Here is a 24,973-nt window from a genome sequence, read left to right as displayed (position 1 = left end):
TGTCCACAGTACTGTATATTTGCATATCATATGTCACAAATGTACCAGTACTATATACCTGTAATATGTCATGTATGTCCCTATGCCATAAATGTCATGATGTCATGTATGTTGTGTAGATGTCATAAATGTCATTATGAATTGAAAATGGGGGACCCTGGTGTAAACAAGACGAAAGTCTTTCTCTGGTCTGCATCCCCTTAACAATTGTATGTATTGAGCCGTACTGTACCCATTCTGCAATCTGTTAAATAAAGTTTTCATTCATTCATTCATTCATTCATCGACAACGTCATTGTTAAGAAGGAAATATGGCTAGGGTTCAACATTTGTGAACTATCCCTTTAACTTGCCGGTAAACGTTTCACTCTTTCTTCACTCTTTCTTCACTCTTTCGTCACTCTGCTGTTAATGTCCTCAGACCTGTCTCTTTGATGGAGTTGCGCTTAGGGGTCCTGCAGTTCATTTCAACGCAACCATAAATTAGGGGACGAATAGGTATTTTTTTCTAAACTTAGGTATGCTGCAGTGAAAATAGCTTAAAGCTTTTTCTTTACCGGCAATTCCAACTTCAATGGCTGGTAAACCAATTGTGAAAAACAATGCATGTTACCTGCATGGTGCATAGACCTGAAGCTGGTCTTAACACCTTAACATGCGGGTCTATCTGAAAAGTGCAGATAGACCTCCCTTACACAAGAATTTCCATGGTGGTAGTGACCGAAGAATGATGGCATTGTTTAACTTGGATTATACGTACCGTGGTGGGCTATTATTTAAGTACAAAAGTGGTACCATGACGATGTATAACCTTTACCGTTGCAGTACCATGGTGAAATAATGGCCGGTACGGTACCATGGTAAAACTGAAATGAGAATGAAACGACCACAATACATTTTCATAGGGGCTCATTATGTGACCTTCCCTTAAAATAATAATAATAATAATAATAATAATAATAATAATAATAATAATAATAATAATAATAATAATAATAATAATAATAATAATAATAATAATAATAATAATAATAATAATAATAATAATAATAATAATAATAATAATAATAATAATAATAATAATAATAATAATAAATTTAATTTATATAGTGCTTTTCAAGAACCCAAATACGCTGGATTCCCTTGCATTGCCACTAGGGGCCAGCAATGCTCTTTCATTATATACCCCTTTGCTTTTGAAATATCAATTCAATATACAGTATAGGCATAGCCGCCTGTATATGCCTATTTTATGTAGTAGACTTCAAACCATTGCCATTATGATTAATGATGCTGCCGCCTAATTTCACAACTTCAGATGTTCAAGTCATAACCACCAATCGATCAACCAACCAATACTCTGCCAAAATATAATAGCCTTGATTTATTTTAATAATACACCATTTTGCTAGGGCTTTAGGTTGATTTCATTACATAATTACATCATATTACTACCTATAATTATAACGTTTGTTCCCTTTGGTGCGCGAGCCTGTGAGGTAATAATAGCCTAATTCGCAGAGGATGCTGGAGGAACGGGTAGCCTGATGGTCTTGTTGGCTCACACCACAGTGTAGGAACTCACAGGAGGGGATGAGGGAGGGAAGCAAGACTACAAGAAAACTTAGTCATTGATCAACTGTCAAGATATTTTAAAGTGATATATGTAGTCACCTGCGGGGTGTTACTCTCCAATCTAATTTACTGTGCGCCTTATTTGGAATTCGTTTCGGCTTTGACGTGAGTGCATTTTACGCGCAGGCATTTATGGAGTAGTAGGATACACTTTTGGTAACGGTCTGCTCAACGTGCGGCGATAGAAGTTCGCAACCATCAACTCCCTAAACCCGTGTTTCGTTGGGGGCAACTCAGAAGTGTAGTCACTTGTCATGTGCATTATTTTGGCGTTGATTTGGGCAGCGACTAGTCTTGGTGTTTGGGGATGCCAGTTGCCCCACGACTGGAGACCGCAGACAGAAGCATGCCGCGCGGAATTGGCGGAGATAATAGTTTACGCCAAGGTTCTCGCCCTGCACAAGGACTCCTACAGTGTCTATAACTACTTGCCGTGGCAGTATGACACAGACCTGTTCTTCTCCGCCGAGATTGAGCTGCTATGCGACCAGGCGTGGGGCAGCATGCTGGAGGTCCCCACCGGCTCCCGGTTCAATGTCACCGGGCTGGGCTACTTCCCCTGCTTCTCCTACAGTGTCACCGAGAACAACTCGTACTACTTTTTCCTGAGGTAAGAGAGACAGTGATGTCCTGACATTTACTACCATTCATCCCGGCCTGTTCGGCGACAATTCGTCAACAATCAAGTCACCTGCGTCTTGTCACACTTCTTGACATGGAAGTTCAGGTGGAATACTAAAGCGTAACATTACCAGGCTGACTAATGTTTGAAGATTGTCTTTTGGATATATGTAAGGTTAGGTAGGCTATTGGAGGCTGGGATCTGTACTGTACATTAATATCTCTTTGCGACTGTTGCCACACTTGTACCCGTGCGTAAAACGCATTGGTTCAGTGACAGAATGCGTTTCGCCGATGGAAGTGATTGACAGCTAGGGTTAGCCAGATTATCTCTGTCCTATAGAAATATGGTAGATTATTAAACACAAGTTTAACGTTGCTCTTTGCAAAGCAGTATGACATAATGTTGAATCAAAAGCATGTGAATTAATTGTCATGAAACCCAGCTAAATGTATGAAAAAAAATTGATTTAATATCTTTGTTCAGATAAAAAATAAACTAAAAATAAAAGCTTCTTCAGATGTCCATACACACTATAAATAAATATGTTGATTCAACATATGTTCACAAGTAATCCAGCTGTATAAATGTGAACATTTGGGAAGAATACATAGCCTAAATACAGGGTGATGGGGGCCCAAAAGAGGGATCCTTCCCTAACCTTGAGTGAATAGTGCCCACATGGCAATTCCTGCATCTGAGCCCCTATATGCCTTTGCTTGCATCCCATGCATATGGTCTTGTAGTTTGTCATTCAGGTCAACATTGTGATCCAAGAAAGTGAAGAAACAGAGCTGTTGGGTAAGGACAGCTTGATGTGCACTGTGTTTATCTCTCTGAGACTCAAACATTGTTGTAATTGTGTGTGTTTTGTTTTTTGTTTTTATTAAGGATAATACATTGTGCTATAGCAGCCAGCTGGTCTTCAGCATCCACATAAAGCACATACAGAAACAATCACAAGTAAAACCATACAATAGCAAATACAAAAGATAAAAACCAGAACTCAACACAGATAATAAAACTGAACCCTTGCACTGAAGAACCATAAAATCTTTTGGACAGCCCATGTATTTGCAGTTGTAAAGTTAATCTAAATGTGAATGTGATACAACATATCACAAGCAATTACTCAACCTCTACTGTCTTTAACACAACACTCTAACTTACCATCTTTAGTTTATAAACTTTGAAAACATTGTTCCTCTGAAAACTTAAAACTGACTTATGTGGTTCTTCATCTGAGGTACTCAGATGGTACTGAGATGACATAACAAAAGGGAGGGGGGTGAGGGGGGATACAAGGTCAACAGCAGATGCCACATACGTAGAAATGATATACAGTATACAGCATCTGAAAGCTGGGGCCCTGAAGAATAATTTGAGATGCAGCTTTGCACAGTGTGTACGTTTGCTGCAGCAGGTTTTGGGTTGATGCCATTCATGTTAGTTAAACAGATTTGGTGCATTACTGATCCATTTTCCACTGCATTTTTTCTTCTTAAAATGGCAATGCATTTAGAAAAACCATATACTCTTTTATTGGCTCAGCCGCTCAGGACTATATAGGTGTAAAGTGTCATGGTGCTGTGTTTACCCTAGAGCCTAGAGGGCACAAAGTCGTTTTGTACAGTGAGGTCCACAGTATGCAGTAATAGCAATTTTTTCTTTCTTTTCCAAAAGCGAAAATAACATCTTTGTAGTGCATGCAAAAACTGCACGGGTTTGACCCCAAACTACATGGGACTAGCATCAATTGAGCATGAATGTAATGGTGAGACTCCATTGAGCCCATTGGCATTCAGATGCCTTGAGTTGAAAGGTCAAGAGACTTCTTTGAATATGTCCATGCCAATTCTTCACCTCAAAATCTTGGAACAATATCTACGCCCCTTTGGCCCTACATGGTTGGTATATCTACAGATGCCTACTGTCTTTAGATTCATATGATACCACTACTGTACCATCACTCTACAGTAGCTTTAAAATTACTGCTACAACCTCTGAGAGATGATAATGTTGACCCGTCTTGCCGGTGGTCTCAGAGGATTAATGTCAATCTGATGGGAGTTATAGTTTAGCAAAGAAGTTGTGAATTGTGACCTTTAATTATAGCACCACCATCTGGCAATTTGGGGTAATATCTGTTCTCCATGTGCCATCCAACAGCAAACAACTTTAATCTCCACCAGGCAGTAGCCTGGAGGCGTGAATATTAAAGGCAACCAACTTGTGTTCAGCTTTTCGTTCAGCGTTTCTCTGATTGGCCACACGGCCACGTGACCGCCCTAGCACACGCCCTTTTCCGCTGAGAGACGCGGCAGAAGTCGAACCAACGCGCTGGTCGAACCAGTTCAGACAGAGGTGTTTATTTATATTAATAAACATATCTACTAGAAACACTGGTGTTCTGTTGTGTGACTGTACTAAACTCTTCCACCACATGACCGACATTTGACATACAGTACACCTCCTATCTATAACGCTGCCACCACACACTTCAATGACAGAGCTCTCATATTTGCGAATGCATAAACTATATCTTAAATTATGGCGATGTGTCTAATATGGCTGTCGCGAAGTCATTGATAAGCGACAGCCATATTAGACACATAGCCATAATTTAAGATATAGTTTATGCATTCGCAAAATATGAGAGCTCTGTCATTGAAGGGCTTCTACAACGGAGCGCGGCCGCTGCTGCTGCTGGAGCTGGATCAAGCCGCGGGCGGCGCACGGAAGCCGGGGAAAAAACAACCGCGTCGCCCCGCTGGCGCTTCAGCAAGCAGCCTCCACAGCTCCAGTTAACCTAATTTATACCGTAATGAATCATTAAAAAATATACCGTTAACTGGAATATGTTGTTTCTTTACACATATGTTGGATTATGTAATTGGGTTGTCATGACAAAACAATAAAAATCGCTACTTTACATCAGGGTGAACGCTGTTACACTGCCACCACCCACTTCAATGACAGAGCTCTCATATTTGCGAATGCATAAACTATATCTTAAATTATGGCTATGTGTCTAATATGGCTGTCGCGAAGTCATTGATAAGCGACAGCCATATTAGACACATAGCCATAATTTAAGATATAGTTTATGCATTCGCAAAATATGAGAGCTCTGTCATTGAAGGGCTTCGTTCTACAACGGAGCACGGTCGCTGCTGCTGGACCGAGTAGAGCCGGCGGCGGTGCACGGAAGCCGGGGACAAACCACCGCATCGCCCCGCTGACGTTAAAAACACGAAATAACGTTACAGCTTACAGTTCCACACTGATGTACAGTGACACCCAGAGTTTCTAGTTACAGTAGTGACGCGTGAATCGAGATAGTCCTAACACTGTAACAGTGTTTATTATTAAGAGTCAGATAGTCCTAACAGTGTTTATAGTCCTAACACAGTGTTTATTAGTAAGAGTCAGATAGTCCTAACAGTGTTTATTATTAAGAGTCAGATAGTCGTAACAGTGTTTATTATTAAGAGTCCTAACAGTGTTTATTATTAATTAACGTCATAAACGAACTACCAGATGTATTTTCTAGTTCAGCGCATTTCATAACTGTATGGGCTTTGTTTATACATGTACAGTGACGAGTGAATCTACCGTTGGTTGTTAAAAACGCGAAACATAATAATCAGTCAGCAGCGCTCCACTGCTACCGCAGCTGAACACAAGTTGGTTGGTACAGCAGGTGAACACAAGTTGGTTGGTACACAAGTTGGTTGCCCGCGCTGCCGCGCTTGCTCCTTGGATTTCATTTGGGACGTGGGACGGCTGCGCTTGTTTATTATTTTTTTTTATTTTTTTTTGCGAGGCCCCCCTTCCCGCGAGGCCCTTTTTCATAACAGACCTAAAATCTAGTTTTGCTTATATGCTTATATATTTCACATTAGACACGTTTGTAGAATGTGTCTGACTTGTTCCTGGCTCTGCCGCTCTGCAGCAGACATACTATTGGTTTCAACGAAGGGAGGGGTTACATGTGTACAGTTGGCCGGCGTGCGTCAGCTGCGTTTGACTATTTCGCGCGTGCAGCATTGGAGGTTATGCTTAGTTATCCCAGCCAAGACGAAGAGGACGGTCATTCGGCAGATGGACTGAAGATGAAAGTTGTTGCATGTTAGACAGTTCAGTCAGGCTAGCCATGTCGGCTTAGCTAAAGGCAGGGACAGCTAGTTAGCTTTAGCTACGTTATAATATCGAGTGCTAACGTGTGGTTCAGTCGGGATAGCCATGATGATGTCGGCTAGTAGCTAGCTTAGCTAAAGGCTAACTAGCGTTAGCTAACCTAGAGAGAGCGCGTGCAGCATTGTTATGCCAAGATGAAGAGGACGGTCATTCGGCAGATGAACTTCGTCAACTCCACGCTGTTGTCTCCATCCTCTTGGACGTTTGGTGAGTTTTTAATGCACTATTCTATTCCCGCCGTGGATATATCTCTCTCTCTCTCTCTCGGGCCGGCTAGCTATCGTGGCTAAGGCTAACGTTATGTTGGCTAACGTTATGTTGAGCCAAGCGGGCCGGCTAGCTAACGTAGCTAACGTTATATTGAGCCAAACGGGCCGGCTAGCTGTTGTAGCTAATGTTATATTGAGCCAAGCGGGCCGGCTAGCTAACGTAGCTAATGCTATATTGAGCCAAACGGGCTGGCTAGCTGTTGTAGCTAATGTTATATTGAGCCAAAGCGGGCCGGCTAGCTAACGTAGCTAACGTTATATTGAGCCAAACGGGCCGGCTAGCTGTTGTAGCTAACGGTGTGTACCTGGTGTCAGTACCTGGCTACTCTATTTGCAGTTAGCCTATTTAGCTGATGTCGGCCGTTGGCTCCTTGCTACTTTGTTTTCTCTCGTATAGACCCTCTTCTCTTTGGATTTAAGTGTTGATCTTTGTCCTTTTGGATCTATGTATATTCATGTTGCCTTTGTTTTTTTGTATTTTATTTTTTTATTATTTTTTAAACAAACACATAAACAAACATGACAACACACGATTAGATATACAAGCATTGTAAAACAGTGTACATCCGTTAACTCATCGTTTGGATAAATGTCTTATACAAGATATACCCCTAATACCTGCTATCTATTCCCCTACATACATATGCTCTTGCTCGCACCCCCCGCCCTGGACCCCCCCATGGATAATCCGTCCATTATCCTTCGCTCCTAACCAGACATTACCATTAAATGCTAGCTTTTATTCTCTCCACCACTTCTAACCACATTGTCAATTTGGATTCATTGAGACCCAAAATTCTTGCTGTAGATATTTCTAGATAAATCACATCGAGATATGTAAGAATCCAGACCTTTCGGCAAATTTTTTCCGGTTGAAACCATCGTGATGCTATCAGTTTTTTAGCCACTGTAATACCAGATAAAACCAATCTCTTTTGTTGAATAGGTACTGCATATTCATGTTGCCTTTGTGAAGTTATCTTTTCCTTCTGTTTTGTTCTTCCATTAAAAGTTGAATATCCTTTAGGGGCTCATCTTAGCTGTCTTGCTTATCTCTCTCATACATGCTCTCTCTCTAACACACACACAGACATGTTCTCTCTCTCTAACACACAAACACACATGCGCTCTCTCTCTTTCTAACACACACAGACATGCTCTATATCTCTCTCTAACACACAAAATGACATGCTCTCTCTCTCTATATTTCTCTCTCTTTCTAACACACATATACATGCTCTCTCTCTAACACACACACAAACAGACATGCTCTCTCTCTATCTCTCTCTTTCTAACACACACAGACATGCTCTATCTATCTCTCTCTCTTCAATTCAAATGGGCTTTATTTCACATTCTTGTATTTCTCCCAGTAGGTATGGGAGTTTTGAGTTATTGTCCATGTTTTCAAAGTCTCTTTGGGTGTTTGCAATTTGTGGGAAGTATATGTCTTGGTATAGTGGGCAGGTTGTTAAGAAGTGGAGCTCGTTTTCCACCTCATCTTGTGTGCAGTGGGTCGGTCTTCGCTTGGGAGCCAGGTCTGCCTATGGCGGCCTTTCTCGATGGCTAGGCTGTGCTCGCTGAGTCTGTACCTAGTCAAGGATCTTCTTAGTATTGGGTCAGTCACAGTGCTCAGGTGTACTCAGGTGCCACTGTGTACTCTCTGTTTACGGCCAAATAGCATTTCAATTTGCTCTGGTTTTGGGTTGTTTCTTTCCAATGTGTCTCTCTCTCTCTCTCTCTCTCTCTCTCTCTCTCTCTCTCTCTCTCTCTCTCTCTCTCTCTCTCTCTCTCTCTCTCTCTCTCTCTTCTCTCTCTCTCTCTGGCCTTGCTCTGGTGGAGGGTCAGGGGGCATTGCCGGGTCTGTGCAGCGATAACACTGTATATTGACTGTAGAACGGGAGCTCTCTCTCGCTCTCTCGCTCTCTCTCTTGCTATATGTTGACTGTATCATGCCCAGCCTCGGGCAGCGCTATTATTTAAGAATATGTTGACTGTATGAAAAAAAAAAAAAAATTATATATATATTTTTTTATACCTTTTGGGGGGGGGGGGCTCGCGTTTAAATCTCGCACAGGACCTCGCATTTCTCCCAAGCGGCCCTGCTGGCATGTACTGTAAGGTTACTCACCCTACTCATGTATAGTAGGCATCCACTCCACACTACACAGCATTTACAGACAAATAAACTTCATGGCTCATCTCCTACTCTGGGTATTCCGTAGGTGTGTCAGAGAGGCAACTATACCCATGTGACCTAAGGATAGTACCGCACTTGAAAAACACTCAATAAGTCAATAATTTTGAAATGTTCAATTGCAAATTGAATCAACAGTTTTTCTGGTCAATTAATCGTTTCGATTAATCAACGAATCGATAAAATAATCGACAGATTAATAACAAAATAATCTTTAGTTGCAGCCCTAGCAGATTAGATTATATTAGATTCAAATGTATAATAATCATACAGCACAAGTACAGTATCTAACCAGAGTGCAAGGTAACAGTAAAGTGCATTAACAATATACAGTGTGATTAAATGTAAATTAAATGTGAGTAATATGCTAATATGATGTATGTACAATATTATTATGTACAGTGATATAAGTATAAATACACTATGGTAGTAAGCCATACGAACCAGTGGTAACTAATAAGAGTAAGTGACGAGTGGCAAACCACGTAACGCGCTGCGTCGCAGCACGGCCGACCCGGGTTCGATTCCCGGACCCGGTGTTCTTTGCCGAATGTTTTCCCCTGCTCTGTCTCCCATTCTTCCTCTTTCTCTCTCTCTCTCTCTACCGGACTGCCCCGGTAGTAAAAACCAATAAAAAAAATCTACCAAAAATAAAATAAAGAAAAAGAGTAGGTATGGGATATATACAGATATAGATATAGTATACAGTGTGTATATAAACAGGAATATATATATTAACAGGAATATATGCAGGAAGTGATACTGTGCATCTATGGAGTCAATAGAAGTCATGGAGAGAGGAGAAGGTTACTGAAGGGATTCAAACCACATGCCAGCAGGGAATCACTCTGCTCCAGAAGGCTCTTGCACCATCACTAAAAAAATACACTTTTTATTAGTACAGTTTTGCAACATTCACTTCAAATACTTCACAGAATTCACTCTCTACAGTCGGATCAATCACAGCGGAACTATGCTTTATGTCTCTCTCTACGCACAAATCTTCCTAAAATGACTGACGGGTTAATACTCATATCCATCTCGGTGTTGTGTTGGACAGGAAACCTCTATTGCATTCCAACCCAGGGTAATTACAGAGGCAGACACTTCCCAGCAGCATGGAGTTTGACCCTCAAAGAGCTCACACTCAGGGGGTGTTCCCCTGCGCGCCGACGGTAGGGTATGGTACGTAGTTCCGTCAGAGTCATCTTGTGAGAGGATGAACCTGTGCCGACAGGTCTCTCTGGTGTTTCTCACACAGCCCAGTTACTCCCCAGCAGATAAGCTAGTCACAAACACAAAAGGGGGTCTCTTTCGAAAGGCATTCCAGAACTCAGAAGCGAAATGTTGGGTTATCCCACATGGCGGTCTGCAGGCAGCAGCACTGCCAAGAACAATAATAATATCACTGTGTTTTGATTGTCGGTGTGCGTAGCGGGGAGGGGCTGTCTCAGAGCTCTGGACAGCAGTATTGGCAATTGTTGGCAACACACGCATGCATATACATACACACACGTGCACGCACGCACGCACGCACACACGCACACACACACACACACACACACACACACACACACACACACACACACACACACACACACACACACACACACACACACACACACACACACACACACACACACACACACTATAAGATTGCTGTAATTGGAAAGACAAATTATTTTGTTATTCCCTCTAGGTGCAGTACTTAATGTGATGCTAAAATCAGACAGGGGACCACATGTCAAAGCACTGGCCCATTTAAATGAGCCATGCCATGGAGGATCCAGTAGTGACAACTGAAAAATGTAAATATACATACAAGATTGTAAATATTTGCACGAGAGAACCAGGTTGTTCAGAGGAAATACTGACCAAGTCCTGTTGTTTTGGCCTTTTCTGCTAACCAAGACTGTTGACAAGACGGTTGTAAACCTAGAACAGATGAGTTTAGGAGTTCACGTAACAGTAACTGTTGTGGCTGTTATGCAACGCTGGGTCTCGGACGCTAGTATCAGAAAAGCCGGCGGTTTCGACGTGGTCTCCGGTGGGCTTCCATTTCCTGTTAAAAAGCCCCAACAACATTGTTTCACGCCAAAAAAACCTGCCCCAATCAATCATGTGTATGAGTGCTCAGGCTGGGTCAATTCGGAGTAAGGATCTCCCTAAGGATCCTTTAAACCAGACTGATTGAGTGGTCTGCCTGTCTGTGCCATATGTTAGCGCATACACAATGTAAACCCACATCTCCCTCGTTATTGTTGAGAACAATTAAAGAAAAAAAGGGTTACCGAAACCCAAATAATGGCGGCAACTGAGCTGCCTGTGACTGTAGGAGTTGAAATCCTTCTGTTGCCAGTGTTTACAGAGCCGTCAGAGAATCCCTGACCACTTCCTGGTGCATGTAGTGAGAGACATACAGTAAGTGGTGGTCCTTTGGGACGCGTGAGATACAAGTTGCACTGTTTCGGGACACGTATAAATTGAGGATTTTCAAATGCTGAACTTGCACTTTTCCCCCTCTTTCTCGCTCCCTACGCTGCATTCAAGGAGTGAGTGTGAAATTCTCGGACGGCTTATTCACTGGTGTTAATCCAGAAGAAAGTTGCCAATACCTCAGAGGAAGACTGGTGTCAAAGTGTTGTCTTTTTAATCAATCATCTTCATGTCAACGCTACGATTGTGCGACAACTTTCTTTCACATTGTTGCATTTAGCCATGGTTTTTTCTTCTCCAATACCGGTGTGCGTTCAAATCAAATCAAATCAAATGTATTTGTAAGGCCCGACAACACACGTTAATGTCCCCATGGGCTGGACACATCTTCTTTAAACAAGTCAAGAAGAAACATTACAATAAGTCAAGAACAAAACAAGAACACCATAAGGTCCAACAAATTTAAAATAAATGCAAAATAAATGAGTGCAACAGACATACCCCACGTGAAGGTAAGGAAAAACTCACTAAAACCTAGCAATAGGAAAAAATGCACCACAGGCAATGTGGAAGAGAGAAACCTTAGAAGGGCCGTTCAAGGGGGGATCTCCCTTCTTAGATGTCGGTGATAGTAGTGTTACAGACGGACAGTTGGTAAGCATGCACTCGTGCGTAGTGAAACACAGATGAGTGTATGCAATAGCAACTGAACATTAACATTCAACCCTTTTCTCCTTGGTTCCACTTGGTAAACGTTACACACACGCAGAGAATCTATTCCGCGTCTTTGACCAGCGATGTCAGTAACTCACGCAGTAACTCACCTACTCACGGTTAGCCGCTCTGCCCCTAGTGGTAGCTCAAAGGAAATGCTTTGCGTAATATGACACTGTGGCCATGTTATTTCTAGGCTTTGTGTGCCGAGAATTGATGGGGCTGCAGTTCTGAGATTCTCTTGGTGATGAGTCTGTTATATCCGTTAGTGCGTCCTCTTGTTCTTATTTAATTGTTGTTATTGAGTCTATTTCTGCTATATCTGCACTTATGGCTGCTGTGTTTATTCTACTAACATTAACTTTACCGTGAGGAACCAATCAGCGGTTAGAACGAAGTCCCAGATTGGCTTCGATCACATTGCAATTTCTGGAAATTGATATGGAATACGAGGAAGGCCAGTCTGTATTGCAAAAGTAGAATTTCTTTGTTTTGCGAGAGGCTGGCCTCCAGGCTAGTTCCTCAGTACTTCCTAGGTACATAAAGTGTTACGGATGACTCCTTGGTTGGCCAGGCTTCACTTTTATCTAGCCAGTGGAAGTGAAAGGGTCTTGACAGCCATTCATTCTCAACACACAAGGTACTACTTCCACAGATTTAGCCTATAAATCTGCATGTGCTGGAGGTGCATGGAGGAGTTTTAAAAGCTTGACTTTTCCCTTGTGAGGGCTACTGGAACTAGACTGGGGTCTCTAATAGTCTGGACCTAGACTAGGGTCTCTAATAGTCTGGAACTAGATGATCAGATGACTAGATGATCATCAGATTCCTGATGAATTGAAAATGGGGAACCCCGATGTAAACAAGATGAAAGTCTTTTTCTGGTCTGCATCCTCTTAGCAGTTGTTTTGTATTGAGCCGTACTGTATTGTACCCGTTCTGCAATCTGTTAATAAAGTTTTCAATCAGTCAATCAAAACTAGACTGGGGTCTCTAATAGTCTGGAACTAGACTGGGGTCTCTAATAGTCTGGAACTAGACTGGTATCTCTTTGGGACCAGATGGTTAGAGACTTGTTTTTGTTCCAACAGCCCCCCCCCCCCTAATAACCGATAACTGTGAACAGGTTTTTACCATCAAAGTCACTGGAAAAGAGCAGAATGAATTTCCCCAAATCATCTCAAAATCTAATTTGATCTATTCCTTACAGTATTTGCAAAGTATTTCACAGCTTAGTTTTTCCTTTTATATCTAAAAGCTATTTGTCATCAATATGATTTGTGACACTTTTTCACGAACATGTGATGCGCAAAATGGTTCTAATGAGAAGCAGATGCGTCATGGGGGATGATGTAATGATGTAGGGGAAAACATCTGAAAATGAGACTATTAAGGCAAAACACACTGGCTCTGCCGATACTTGCAGTGCCATGGAAACATGCACATGGACTAGATTTGCCTCTATGTAGCGTAATCTGTGCTATATACTGTATGTGCAAGTCCAGTTACACAGATGGGATAAATCAATCAAACCTCATACTGTATAGCAGTGGGTTCTCTGGACCTTTTGTCAAAAGAAAGAAATCCAAATACCTCCCTCTGGCCAATATCAAGTGTGCATTTAGGAAGCAGAGGTCCTTGCTAGTGTAAACTACTAACGAGTCGTCACAGTCAACCAGCCAGGGGCGTCCATTTGGTATGGCAAGGTATGGCACTCGCCATACCTTGCCAAATATTATATGTTACAATTTTTTATGTTGATTTAGAATTTAAATGTCAACATTATGAACGAAGCTTCGAACTATTCGGTACAGCCCTAGCATGTTTTGATATTGTCAATTATCTCACTTTTACTAGGTGACTTTTACTGTGACTAACTGAAATATGCCAAAAAAAAAGGAAAATGGACATAGGGAAGTTTTTTTTATCAAAGGGCAGCAGAGACAAGTGATACAGGGACACAGGTAAGGTCTGGCTTAGTGATTATAACAGTGCAGTTCAGCATTCAGTAACCCATACTTTTTGTGAATGTGTTTTTGATACTACATTCTGTTGAACACACACCTCAAAACCGTACCTAAGGAAAATTGGCTCAATTGCAAGAAAAGTAATAGACAGTTATGATATTACATTCTGCATAATTCATATGCAAAATATTGTGGTTCCCTGCTTTAGTCTGTTGACACATTTCTATACTAAAAATGCTTGTGTAGTCCTGTGTCATACCTAAATGTCATATAACTGAATTGTATAGAAACAACTCACCAAAAGTGACTATTGCACAACTGATTTGACAAAAAAAATCCACCAAAAATCACCCCCCCCCCCCCTCCTCGCCATACCTTGCCTTTTACTGAAAGGACGCCACTGCAACCAGCACCTGCTAACGGGTCAGACCCTTTAGCTCAGCTGGGTTAGTGTGGCTGCCTGTGGATCCTATACTCCCAGGTTCAAATTCACTCAGTTACATTGGTGGCAGCGGATGGGATCTCACTGCCTTGTGAATAGTTATTTCCAGGTTCAGGTAGCAATGGGGGTGGGATCTCTCAGTGGCGTCTATACTTTCCGTAGCCGCATTTCTGGCAGACGCTCTCTGATTGGCCACTGTTGCCCAATCGCGTGACGAGCTGTGTCTTTGCCCATTTCCGCATCGAACAGCCTGCAAACTACCTGGCGTTCTATCGCCATGCTCTAAGACAAACTCTAACCTTAACCAACTTCGAAAGAGTGCCTAAGCTTAACCGTCAAAAGAACTTGCCGCCACGCTCTAAGACAAACTCTAACCTTAACCAACTTCAAAAGAGTGCCTAAGCTTAACCAGTGTAGAAACAGGCGTCGGCCAATCAGAGAGCGTCTTGCCAGAAATGCGGCTACGGAAAGTATAGACACACCTCAGTGCCTTAACCCTGGGAAAGTGCGCGCATGGACGAAATAATGAGCGAGGACGTACTTCTCGGGAGTACACCTTCTGTCTGTCTGTCTGTCTGTCTGTCTGTCTGTCTGTCTGTCTGTCTGTCTGTCTGTCTGTCTGTCTGTCTGTCTGTCTGTCTGTCTGTCTGTCTGTCTGTCTGTCTGTCTGTCTGTCTGTCTGTCTGTCTGTCTGTCTGTCTGTCTGTCTGTCTGTCTGTCTGTCTGTCACACTCTCACCCACGTGCACACACACACACAGACACACACACAAACAAATAAACAAACGTGTACACACACACACACACACAAACAGTCTGATGGACAGGGATGTGATAATCTGGCTTGTTGATGTTCCTCAGGGGACACAAGATAGACTCCAGATGCAGGCTGAAGCATGGGGCTGAACCAGACACCTCACATAGCAGAAGAACATAGAAACCACACACCTCACATAGCAGAAGAACATAGAAACCACACACCTCACATAGCAGAAGAACATAGAAACCACACACCTCACATAGCAGAAGAACATAGAAAACACACACCTCACATAGCAGAAGAACATAGAAACCACACACCTCACATAGCAGAAGAACATAGAAACCACACACCTCACATAGCAGAAGAACATAGAAACCACACACCTCACATAGCAGAAGAACATAGGAAGCAGACACCTTACATAGCAGAAGAACATAGAAACCACACACCTCACATAGCAGAAGAACATAGAAACCACACACCTCACATAGCAGAAGAACATAGGAAGCAGACACCTTACATAGCAGAAGAACATATATAGGAACCACACACCTCACATAGCAGGAGAACATAGGAACCAGACTGAAAACATTACCTTTCACTGGTTTGACGCCGCAACTGAGTGCTTGAAGTGGAATTTTGTCAAATATGTCATATCAGCAACTCTAAGAATAATCTACTTGTCCTTGTCTTTGCCTCAGTTAAACCAGTGTTTTTCAAAGTGTGGTTTGGGACTGACATGTGGGTCTTAGGTAGATTCAGGCCTTGTCCAGACTAAAACGATTTAGATCTTTTTCGCTTCGTTTTCATTTAAAAAAAGGTTTCCGTAAAAACGAAACCATCTAAAGATAATAAGTACGTGCCACAAATTTACAAAATAAATGTCTTTCCTGTTTTAGACGTCACTCTTTTATTTAGAAAACCCCTGACCGGAAGTGTTATAGTGTCTGTTGCTAGCAGCTTAACTTGTGTCGGCCGGTTCTGTGCTTTTTCGAGCTAACGTAGCATTTTCCAAAAGAGAGGAGAGAAAAACCGCGGCTCACATGCAGCTCAAACTACCTGTTGGAATAAATTAATTGATTGATGTTTAACTTGTCCCTGTGTGTGTCCAGTCATTTCGACTAGCAAACGTTGTCTTAACGTTACCTCAGGATACCACTGTCTATTGTATTTAGTTAGCTATTTAGCTAATGTGGATAGCATTTTGAATAGCATCAATGCTAGCTGGCTGGCTACAGCTTTATTTACTAAATTATGGAGGCTTTTTAATCGTCAAGGCAGGGGAGGAAATTAGGCCACTTTACTCGCCAAATGCGAGTATTTTTTACGTTTGGCGAGTGATTCATGAAGACCACTCGCCAGTCTGGCGAGTTGACAGTGCCACGAGAGCACTGCACAAGACCCGCGGACATATATAATGTTTAATAAAAGTTCCCGCAGTACTGGCCAACCCGCGGACATATATAATGTTTAATAAAAGTTCCCGCAGTACTGGCCAACCCGCGGACATATATAATGTTTAATAAAAGTTCCCGCAGTACTGGCCAACCCGCGGACATATATAATGTTTAATAAAAGTTCCTGCAGTACTGGCCAACCCGCGGAAATATAGAATGTTGAATAAAAGTCCTGTGGTACTGGCCATCAGTCAAGGAAGCACTCGCAAACAGATAACGTTAAACACAGAAGATGGAAAACAGACAGACTGAGCAACGGGGAACTGCATCCAACCCTAGTACAACTCTCGAGTCCAAGGCAAGGACACATTTAAATTACAGAGGTGTATGTTTGTTAGTCTATTGCGCACCGGACTACGACGTAAGGTTAGACATTTTATTTCATGCTCAAAAGCCCCTGGCTTGCACATCGCAGTCACGAAACGAAAGGGGCTAGCTCAACCAGTGCACAACAGCAGACCAACCCAAATGACCACAACACTTGACGGTACTTCACAGCACTGTCGTAAGGCCACCGTGCCGTCTTAAAGGCACAGTGAACACTCGGATGCATACACAACATTGACGTGGCTTGACAACCGAGTTTCAAAGTTAACTTGATTGACTGATTGAAAACTTTATTAACAGATTGCAGAATGGGTACAATACAGTACGGCTCAATACACACAATTGTTAAGGGGATGCAGACCAGAGAAAGACTTTCGTCTTGTTTACATCAGGGTCCCCCATTTTCAATTCATCATAACATATGACATACACGACATACAGATAGACAGTACTGCTACATCTATACATTTCACATCTATCTATCTATACACTTCACAACATACTTTGGTTTTTTTCTTTCACTGCCCAACCCAGTCCAACCCAGCATCTTTCACTGCCCAGTTCAGCCCAACCCAGTCCAGAATAGATCCCTCTTTCATGTTAATATGTGTTATGCTAATATTGTGAAGAGTAGAGACTGTTATTAATGTTTTATGCTACTAAATATTTTAAAGAGTAGAGACACGGTGTGATTATTACTATGATTGAAAATCAATTTAGACGAAGACATACAAAGAAGTCATTATCACAATTAGCGATTTTTTTTGGCTGGTAAAAAATCAGTTTGTCTGGTAAAAAAAATCAGATACTCGCCAGTTGGCTGGTAAGCCAAAAAGTTAGTTTCCTCCCCTGCGTCAAGGTAAGAGAGGATTTGTCATGATCAACTGAAGGCGTATGCTATGGAACAATATGTGCTTGGGTTTTCAGAAAAAGGCCAGCTATGTGACGCTAATCTCTAGTTAGTATCGTGTATTGCATCACAGTAGCCTCCCGATCAAGCTCGCATGTGTGTGCGCCTCGGTCGGGAGTGTGTGTACTGTAAGCACAGCAGAGCCCCGCTCCGCTTCAGACAGATAGAGAGAGCACAGCATATGTAAAGCTGTAAAAGCCCAATCAAGCTCAATAGCTTCTGTAACACAAATGCAACTACTCTGTACATGCCATTGTTGTTGTGATGTTTTCACACGCGGGGTAAGGGAGAGGTGGGCTATCGCGTCATCGGTTCAGGAGAAGACGCGTTTCGCTTGTAAAGATGGTGACGCAATGGGGGGCGTCTTCAGGCGTCTTCAGAATTGCGCACTCTGAAAGCTGGTATCAGAAAGTAGCATCTTCAGGCTGCCAGAATGCAGTTCCGTGTGGCTGAAAGGTGCAAACGATCAAATACTTTGCCTGATATGACCGAAATCGTTTTAGTCTGGACATGGCCTAAAATGGGTCCAAAAAGTATTCTCTGCAAGTATCATATGATGCCAAAGGCCTCTCAAGTCTAATGAAAAATAAACATGCTGTCCTTTATTTTGCCATGTAGCCCAAATAACCTGCTAAATCAGCTTTGGGTCGTAAGAGTATTCATTCTTAAAATGTGGTTACCCTGAAAAAAAATAATTTAGAAATGTTTTGAAAACCACTGAGTGAAACCATAGTAAATATGTTGGGCTGGGATCATGAAAGAGCCTGAAAGTATAATGACAGTAGGCAGAACATTTGGAGAAGTATAGCATCAGAAGCAGCAGAATCCAACATGTTGACCAAGGATCTCCAGAAGGGAGTGATTTAAAGGTGCACCATTTCAGGGGAGGGAAGGGGAGGGGTTGTTACATCTGCATTTAGTTTACAAAACACATTCAGACTGACTTGGAATTATTCTATCATATGTCATTACAAATCAAAACAAAATAGTTTTGATGAACCAAGTGTAAACCTAGAATATATTTGTAAGCTAAATCGCAGGCACTGCCTTTATAAACAACAAACAGTGAAACAGCAATGTTTCTGGAAGCGTTCCAGGTTCAAACAGTGTTTCCAGGGACTACGGTTTGTTTATTCAGTTATGAAAATATTAGTGCTGTCAATAGATACATTTTTTTTTACTAATTAATGTCACAATTTTCTGTAATTAATCTAGATAAAAAAATAGCATTTTTCTACTTAAGACCGAAGCTTGTAACAGATAGTTACTTGAGTAAAATCATGGAATTAATGTAGAATCAACACAAAGAAAGTATATTTAGATTCAAAGACTATTTTAATAGCTTTCTTTGATCTTTGAATACAGTTTCTCTCCTGTGAAATACGAATGTTCAACAAAACCATCAACATTGACTCAGCTTTAAAGACCTCTTTCTTATATCCGCGGCGCTAACAGAAATAAAAACAACCCAGGCTATGTTAAAGTGCAGATTGGCTTAGAGGACGATAAGGTCTTGTATGAACTACCAGTAATATAAATCATATTAACAACAGAAATGTGTTCCATCTTCATGTCGGATGATTTCCAAAAAGGTGCATGAGTCTATGCAAAAAAGAACATGCAAAGATACTGCTGAAAGTTCAGAACGTTGAACATTTTTCACTCCATAGATTAATCTAGATACATTTTTTTAACGCTTATATAATTTAAATGAATCTCCAAAGTTAAAGCATTAACTTTGACAGCCCTAGAAAATATACTTTACAATTCTTTCACTTCTTCTGACTCTGCCCAAAACTTGGTAGTGCACCTTTAACCATTTTGAGATTATAGCCTAAGGGCGCGTTCACACCTACTCTGTTTGGTCCACTTTAAGTGGACCATGGTCCCTTTAAGTGGACCATGGTCCCTTTAGATCGATAGTCCGTTTGGTTTGTACAGGTATGAACGCAAACCGAACTATAATGAGGACCAAACAACCGAACCATGGTCCTCTTGAAAAGTTGGGACTCGGTTCGTTTCAATCGAACTATAGTACCTAATCCAGGAAGTACAGTAGCCTACTCCTCTCTAGACTGGCGCCGCACGCGGACAGTCTCTCTCTTCCTCCCTCTCCTCTCTAGACGCAGTCTCTTTCTTCCTCTCTCTCTCTCTACTCTAGACTCGCGCCGCGCGCGGACCCCCAAACTTTCTCCGGAGGACATTCGCGGACATTCTCTCAGATAAAGAAAAAAAAAAGCTTACGCAGGAAGGAAAGGTCTCTCTCTCTCTCTCTCTCCCTCTCTCTCTCCCCCTCTCTCTCTCTCTCTCTCCCTCTCTCTCTCTCCCTCCCTCTCTCCTCTCCTCTCCTCTCCTCTCCTCTCTAGTCGACTAGCGCCGGCCCGTGCTCATAATAGTATCTCTCTCATTACGCTGCCGGCAACTGATTACGTTTGTGAGTGCTATAGACTAGTCCAATAGATGCGACAGCATGTCCTTTGTTTACAAATTAGATCCGCACCAAACAGGGTAGTGTGAACGCAGACCAAATTAAACAATGTATCATTTTCACATTTGGTGCGGATCTAATTTGTAAACAAATTAGAAAGTCCGGACTATCCCTGGACTTTCAGATGTGAACACACCCTAAAATAATACAGTTACATTTTGTTACTTGCTCCCGTTCTGCTCTGCTATGGGAAGTATACCACGTATACCACGTTACTTGAAAGATTCCGCTACATGCACTTTACACTTGCCTGGCCACGCCCCTGTCCGCCTACATGTATATATGCGAGGGGTGTGACCGTACATCATCCGCCTTCCCGTTTCTTTCATTCTAGGAAGTGTTTACTACAGGCACACGGCAAGCGGGTGATTTAGTTAGGTTTTAGATTCGTTTTTTGTGTTGCCTTTTTGTAAACGAGAATGGCATCACCACCGGGTCCCGGGAAACGCTTTTATGGGCTCCACCAGCGGTTCACCGTCGCAACCTCCTCCGTGCGCCGTGGGGGTTCCCTGATCCCACGCTTGTGTCAGTCTCTTTGATGGGTGACGACTTGCGGCGCAAGCTCTCCGCTTCTGCTCGCTCCCGCCGTCCAGCGGTGAGCGAGTGGTCTGGCGACGGAGTGCAGTACGCAGGACCGGAGGCATTCGGTTCTGCGGAACAGCTGGCACCGGAGGCCGGTTTCCTCTCCATTGCATCCGATGGAGACCGAGGATTATATGGAGGGGGCGGGGGAATTGCTTTTCGATGTCCTGGCTGCACCCCCGAACCGTCCCCCTGGTCCGCCTGCCCGAGGGGGCAAACGAGGTCGCATCACGCGTGGCGGGCTCTGTTCCCCCTCTACCTCTCTCTCCTGCTCTGCACTTAACCCCCTATTCTCCCCCCCCCCCCCCCTAAAAATACTATGTTTTAAATAAAAAGTCCCTCTAAGAGAGTGGCAAGTTTTTGTTGTAACAAACGTGTGATTATTCACTGTGTATTTTTGGGTATGCCTCTTACGAAATAAACAATGGGGGCCCGCTATCTTTCTGATGCAGTTAAGGTTGGCAGGCGGCATTTCTTGTGTGTGAGGAGAGCTACGGGATTCATGGGTGAAGACGTTTTTATTTATTATGGGTTTTGGCTTTTCAAAGCAATGTACATCAGCACATGGCCAAGGGCACTGCCCCTCTCTTCTCCCCATCTGTGTTGTTGCTTTACATGATAAGGTGAAAACATGGCGGGCGTCAAGTTTTTTGCTTATGAAACGGAGCCGTGGGTTTCCGGGTGGACGCGTCTTTTAAACAGACGTAACCCCTGACCCCGCGGTCAGGTTAGCTGTTGTGTTGGTTGTTCAAAGCAATAAAGCGAGCACACGCTTGCATGTGTCTTTCGTTTGTAACACAACGCACGGCTAGTAGGCCGCTCCTTGTTTTCGCCTCAAATTTGTTTTTCGTTTTTAGGTGAGGTTGGTTGGGGGGGGGGGGGGATAAACCCTCCTGTTATATCCTTGTTAAAATGCTGACGGTAGGTGGTGAGGACGTGGCTTAAAATGAGCGCGCCTTTTTTACTCTGGCATCCCTCGTACGCATTAGCGTCGTCACGCAAGTACGTGGGATTCCGCCCCGTCAGCTCCCTCGACGTCAGGGCAAATATTTGCGTCAGGGGGTCCTCGCGGCGTGCCAGGTGGAGAAGGGCCTTCACCTGTTGTGCCCTGTCCGATGCGCTGGCGGTGTAAAGAGTGGTGTCATGGGCACGGCCTCGTTGACCTCACCAGGTCCCTTTTGTCAGGTCCTGGCTCCTGGGCCCTCATTTATCAATGGTGCGTACGCACAGATATGTGCGTAACCCGTGCGTACGATCATTTATAAGCAAAGTGTGGGACTTATCAATTTGAACGTGTGCTTGACTTTGTGCGTATATTTAAGCACAGCTCCGACCGTGCGTACCTGGCGCCCGGTGGTAGAATATGAAGACTGCAGGCTGCAACGCGGAAATAAGCTTCCGTGCATTAGTTTCAACACTGGCGTGTTCAACTTCTGTATGACCCGTAATTCATTATAGTTCATTGTAAAATAGCGACAGTAGTGTAATTATTGTCAAACCCTATAAATATAGCATTTGGAATAGGTCTTTCTTTCCGAATGAATGCAGCATGGTTTAGGGTTATCGGAATAAATGGGGTGCACTGACTGGGCTCCGCAGGGAACTGTTTTCAGAGATAGCAGATACGAATGAATGAATGAATGAATGAGGGGCAGTCTAATTGCAGAGAGAACAAAATATTAACTAGAGTCCGCTATACCCGAGACACCTCCTTCATTTGTACCGCAATTTAAGACCGAAATTGGAGCGTGGAACAAAACACACAAATGCCATCCCCGTGCACATTCAAGTGCCACCGGCACAGTCCATCGTGATATTGGAGATGGATCGAGCAATAGACTGTTACTAACTGTACCACCCATGTAGCTGTCAAAGCTCCATCACAAATGCAATTATGTGAATAGAAAGGGATTCCACTCAGTGATGCGCATTTGCCTGATACATGGCGATGCTGCATGTTTTCAATTCATTAAATAAAACGGATACTTTCTGCAAGGGTTTACTGACTGTCATACAAATAATCAACCAACTACATACTGTAACTTTTCAGTGCACGTTTTTATTTACATTGTGACAACAGCCTTGTGAGCTCCCGCACACAGACATGATGGAATTCAAGTTCAAGTTTGTATTGATCACATTATAGGCAGGCTACATGGCAGTGAGATTCATTGTTCTTGTATATGCTCTCGTATTATTGTTTATATAGGCTACCTAATACCGACATCAAAATAGATTGTATGCCTCTACAAATCATATGCAGGTAGAAAATTGACGGAGAACTTTAATCCCTGGGTATTAATCGAACGAAACGAAGAAAAGGCATATTCCAGCATATTGAAATTATATTGAAATTATTTGATTGGGAAAACCACATTGAGATACAGTATCTCGTTTTCGAGAGGGTCCCACATTTTGAATCAGAACACATGACATACAACAACAACAAAAAAATTAAATAAATAAAGGACACATACAAAAACACAACAGAACAAGTACACATTGTAAGATGATATGTCTCCTTATAAGAGGATAAGAGGATATGTCTCAATCTCCATCATAATAGGCCCACTCCACGGCAGTCACATGATGGTGCCACCGCAGGGCAAACAAATATGCTTACCCCGCGATGACACCGCCAGGCAGCCGCCGCGAGAAAGGCCCAAGAAAACATTCAAAGGGTGAGTAGAATACAGGATGTAATAGATATTGAGCTCCAGGACTGGCAGGAGAGGAGGAGCAATCAACCTGCCCAACGAGCGCCCCAAATCAACCAATCGGCCCCCCCTGTCTAAAAATAGGAGTAGAGCCGACTAGCTAACCCGTAACACCTGCATAAAGGACGGCTGTGCCCCACGTCCCCTCACCAGCGCAGGAGCCCCACCAAGGAAGCATGTACACTTGACCATAAAATTAGAACAAAGAGCATTTTTAAAGAGGTAAAATGAAGATATGGATCGAATGGTCACCGGAAGGTTGTTCCAGTCCGAAGGGGCTTTGAACATGAAGTTTCTTGGCCATTGCTTTTGAAAATGGAGAAACTGTGAAAAAATACTGTACAGAGTGTCTTAGACGATAAGTGCAAGAAAAAGGGACCATCAACTGTTTCAGATAAGCAGGATAGTCAGAATGGATACATTTGAAAATCAATTGCAGCCAATGTCTTTGTCTTCTTAAAGTAGGAGAAGGCCAGTCTAAGGTTTGATACATAGTACAATGGTGGGTTGTGAACGGACAGTCAAGAACAAATCTGCATAGTCTATTGTAAGCCACATTTAGAGGTGATAAATGGGTTTTGGAGGCAGCTTGATAGACAACATCAGCATAGTCCATTAATGGCTAAATAAGTTGTTCTGCAAGTTTCTTTCTAACAGTGAAGGAAAAACAATGTCTAGCTCTATAAAGGGCTCCAATGCTGCGATTCATTTTAATAACAGTAGAGGTAATATGGAAATTGAATGAGAGTTCGGGGTCAAGCCATACTCCCAAATACTTGATGCGTTCAGCTTTTTGCAGAGGTGTATTATCGGCACATGCATAAGATAACGCATGCCTTAGATTCGGTTGCCTTCAGTTTTTTCCGAGTACCAAAAACCATAAAGTACGATTTGGTTTTGTTTAGTATTAGTTTATTTTCAGCAAGCCATTTCTGTAGTGTCTTAAAGTCAGATTGTAAGGCTGATTGAATCTGTGCTACATTATTTCTGGATGTATACAACACTGTATCGTCTGCGTAAAGATGAATGCTGCAATCCGAACAAACGGAAGGTATATTATTTATAAATGTTGAAAAAAGAAGTGGACCAAGGGTTGAACCTTGCGGCACACCACGTTCTTGGACCATTGTATCCGATTGGAACCCTTGGATGACAACACATTGGTTCATACATACCTTCATAATAGAAAACAGAGTAATGCATTGCGTGATAGGCCAACAGAGTGAAGTTTATCTAGAAGTAGGTGGT

General features: G+C 42.6%; 1 protein-coding gene across 1 annotated transcript in view; it reads left to right on the top strand.

Moving 5' to 3' along the window:
* The first annotated feature begins 1,588 nt into the window (after positions 1-1,588).
* Positions 1,589-24,973, top strand: part of ccdc3b (coiled-coil domain containing 3b) — a 54,614-nt gene continuing 31,229 nt past the window's right edge. Inside the window, exon 1 of the mRNA XM_084317032.1 lies at positions 1,589-2,245. Within this exon, the coding sequence (XP_084173158.1) occupies positions 1,890-2,245 (356 nt within the window). The 5' untranslated portion in view covers positions 1,589-1,889. The remainder of the gene's footprint in view (positions 2,246-24,973) is intronic.

The sequence above is a fragment of the Notolepis coatsorum genome (assembly GCF_963971535.1).
Source record: "Notolepis coatsorum genome assembly, chromosome: 6".
In the NCBI taxonomy this organism is placed as follows: Eukaryota; Metazoa; Chordata; class Actinopteri; order Aulopiformes; family Paralepididae; genus Notolepis; species Notolepis coatsorum.
This window is presented reverse-complemented; position numbering and strand designations above follow the sequence as displayed.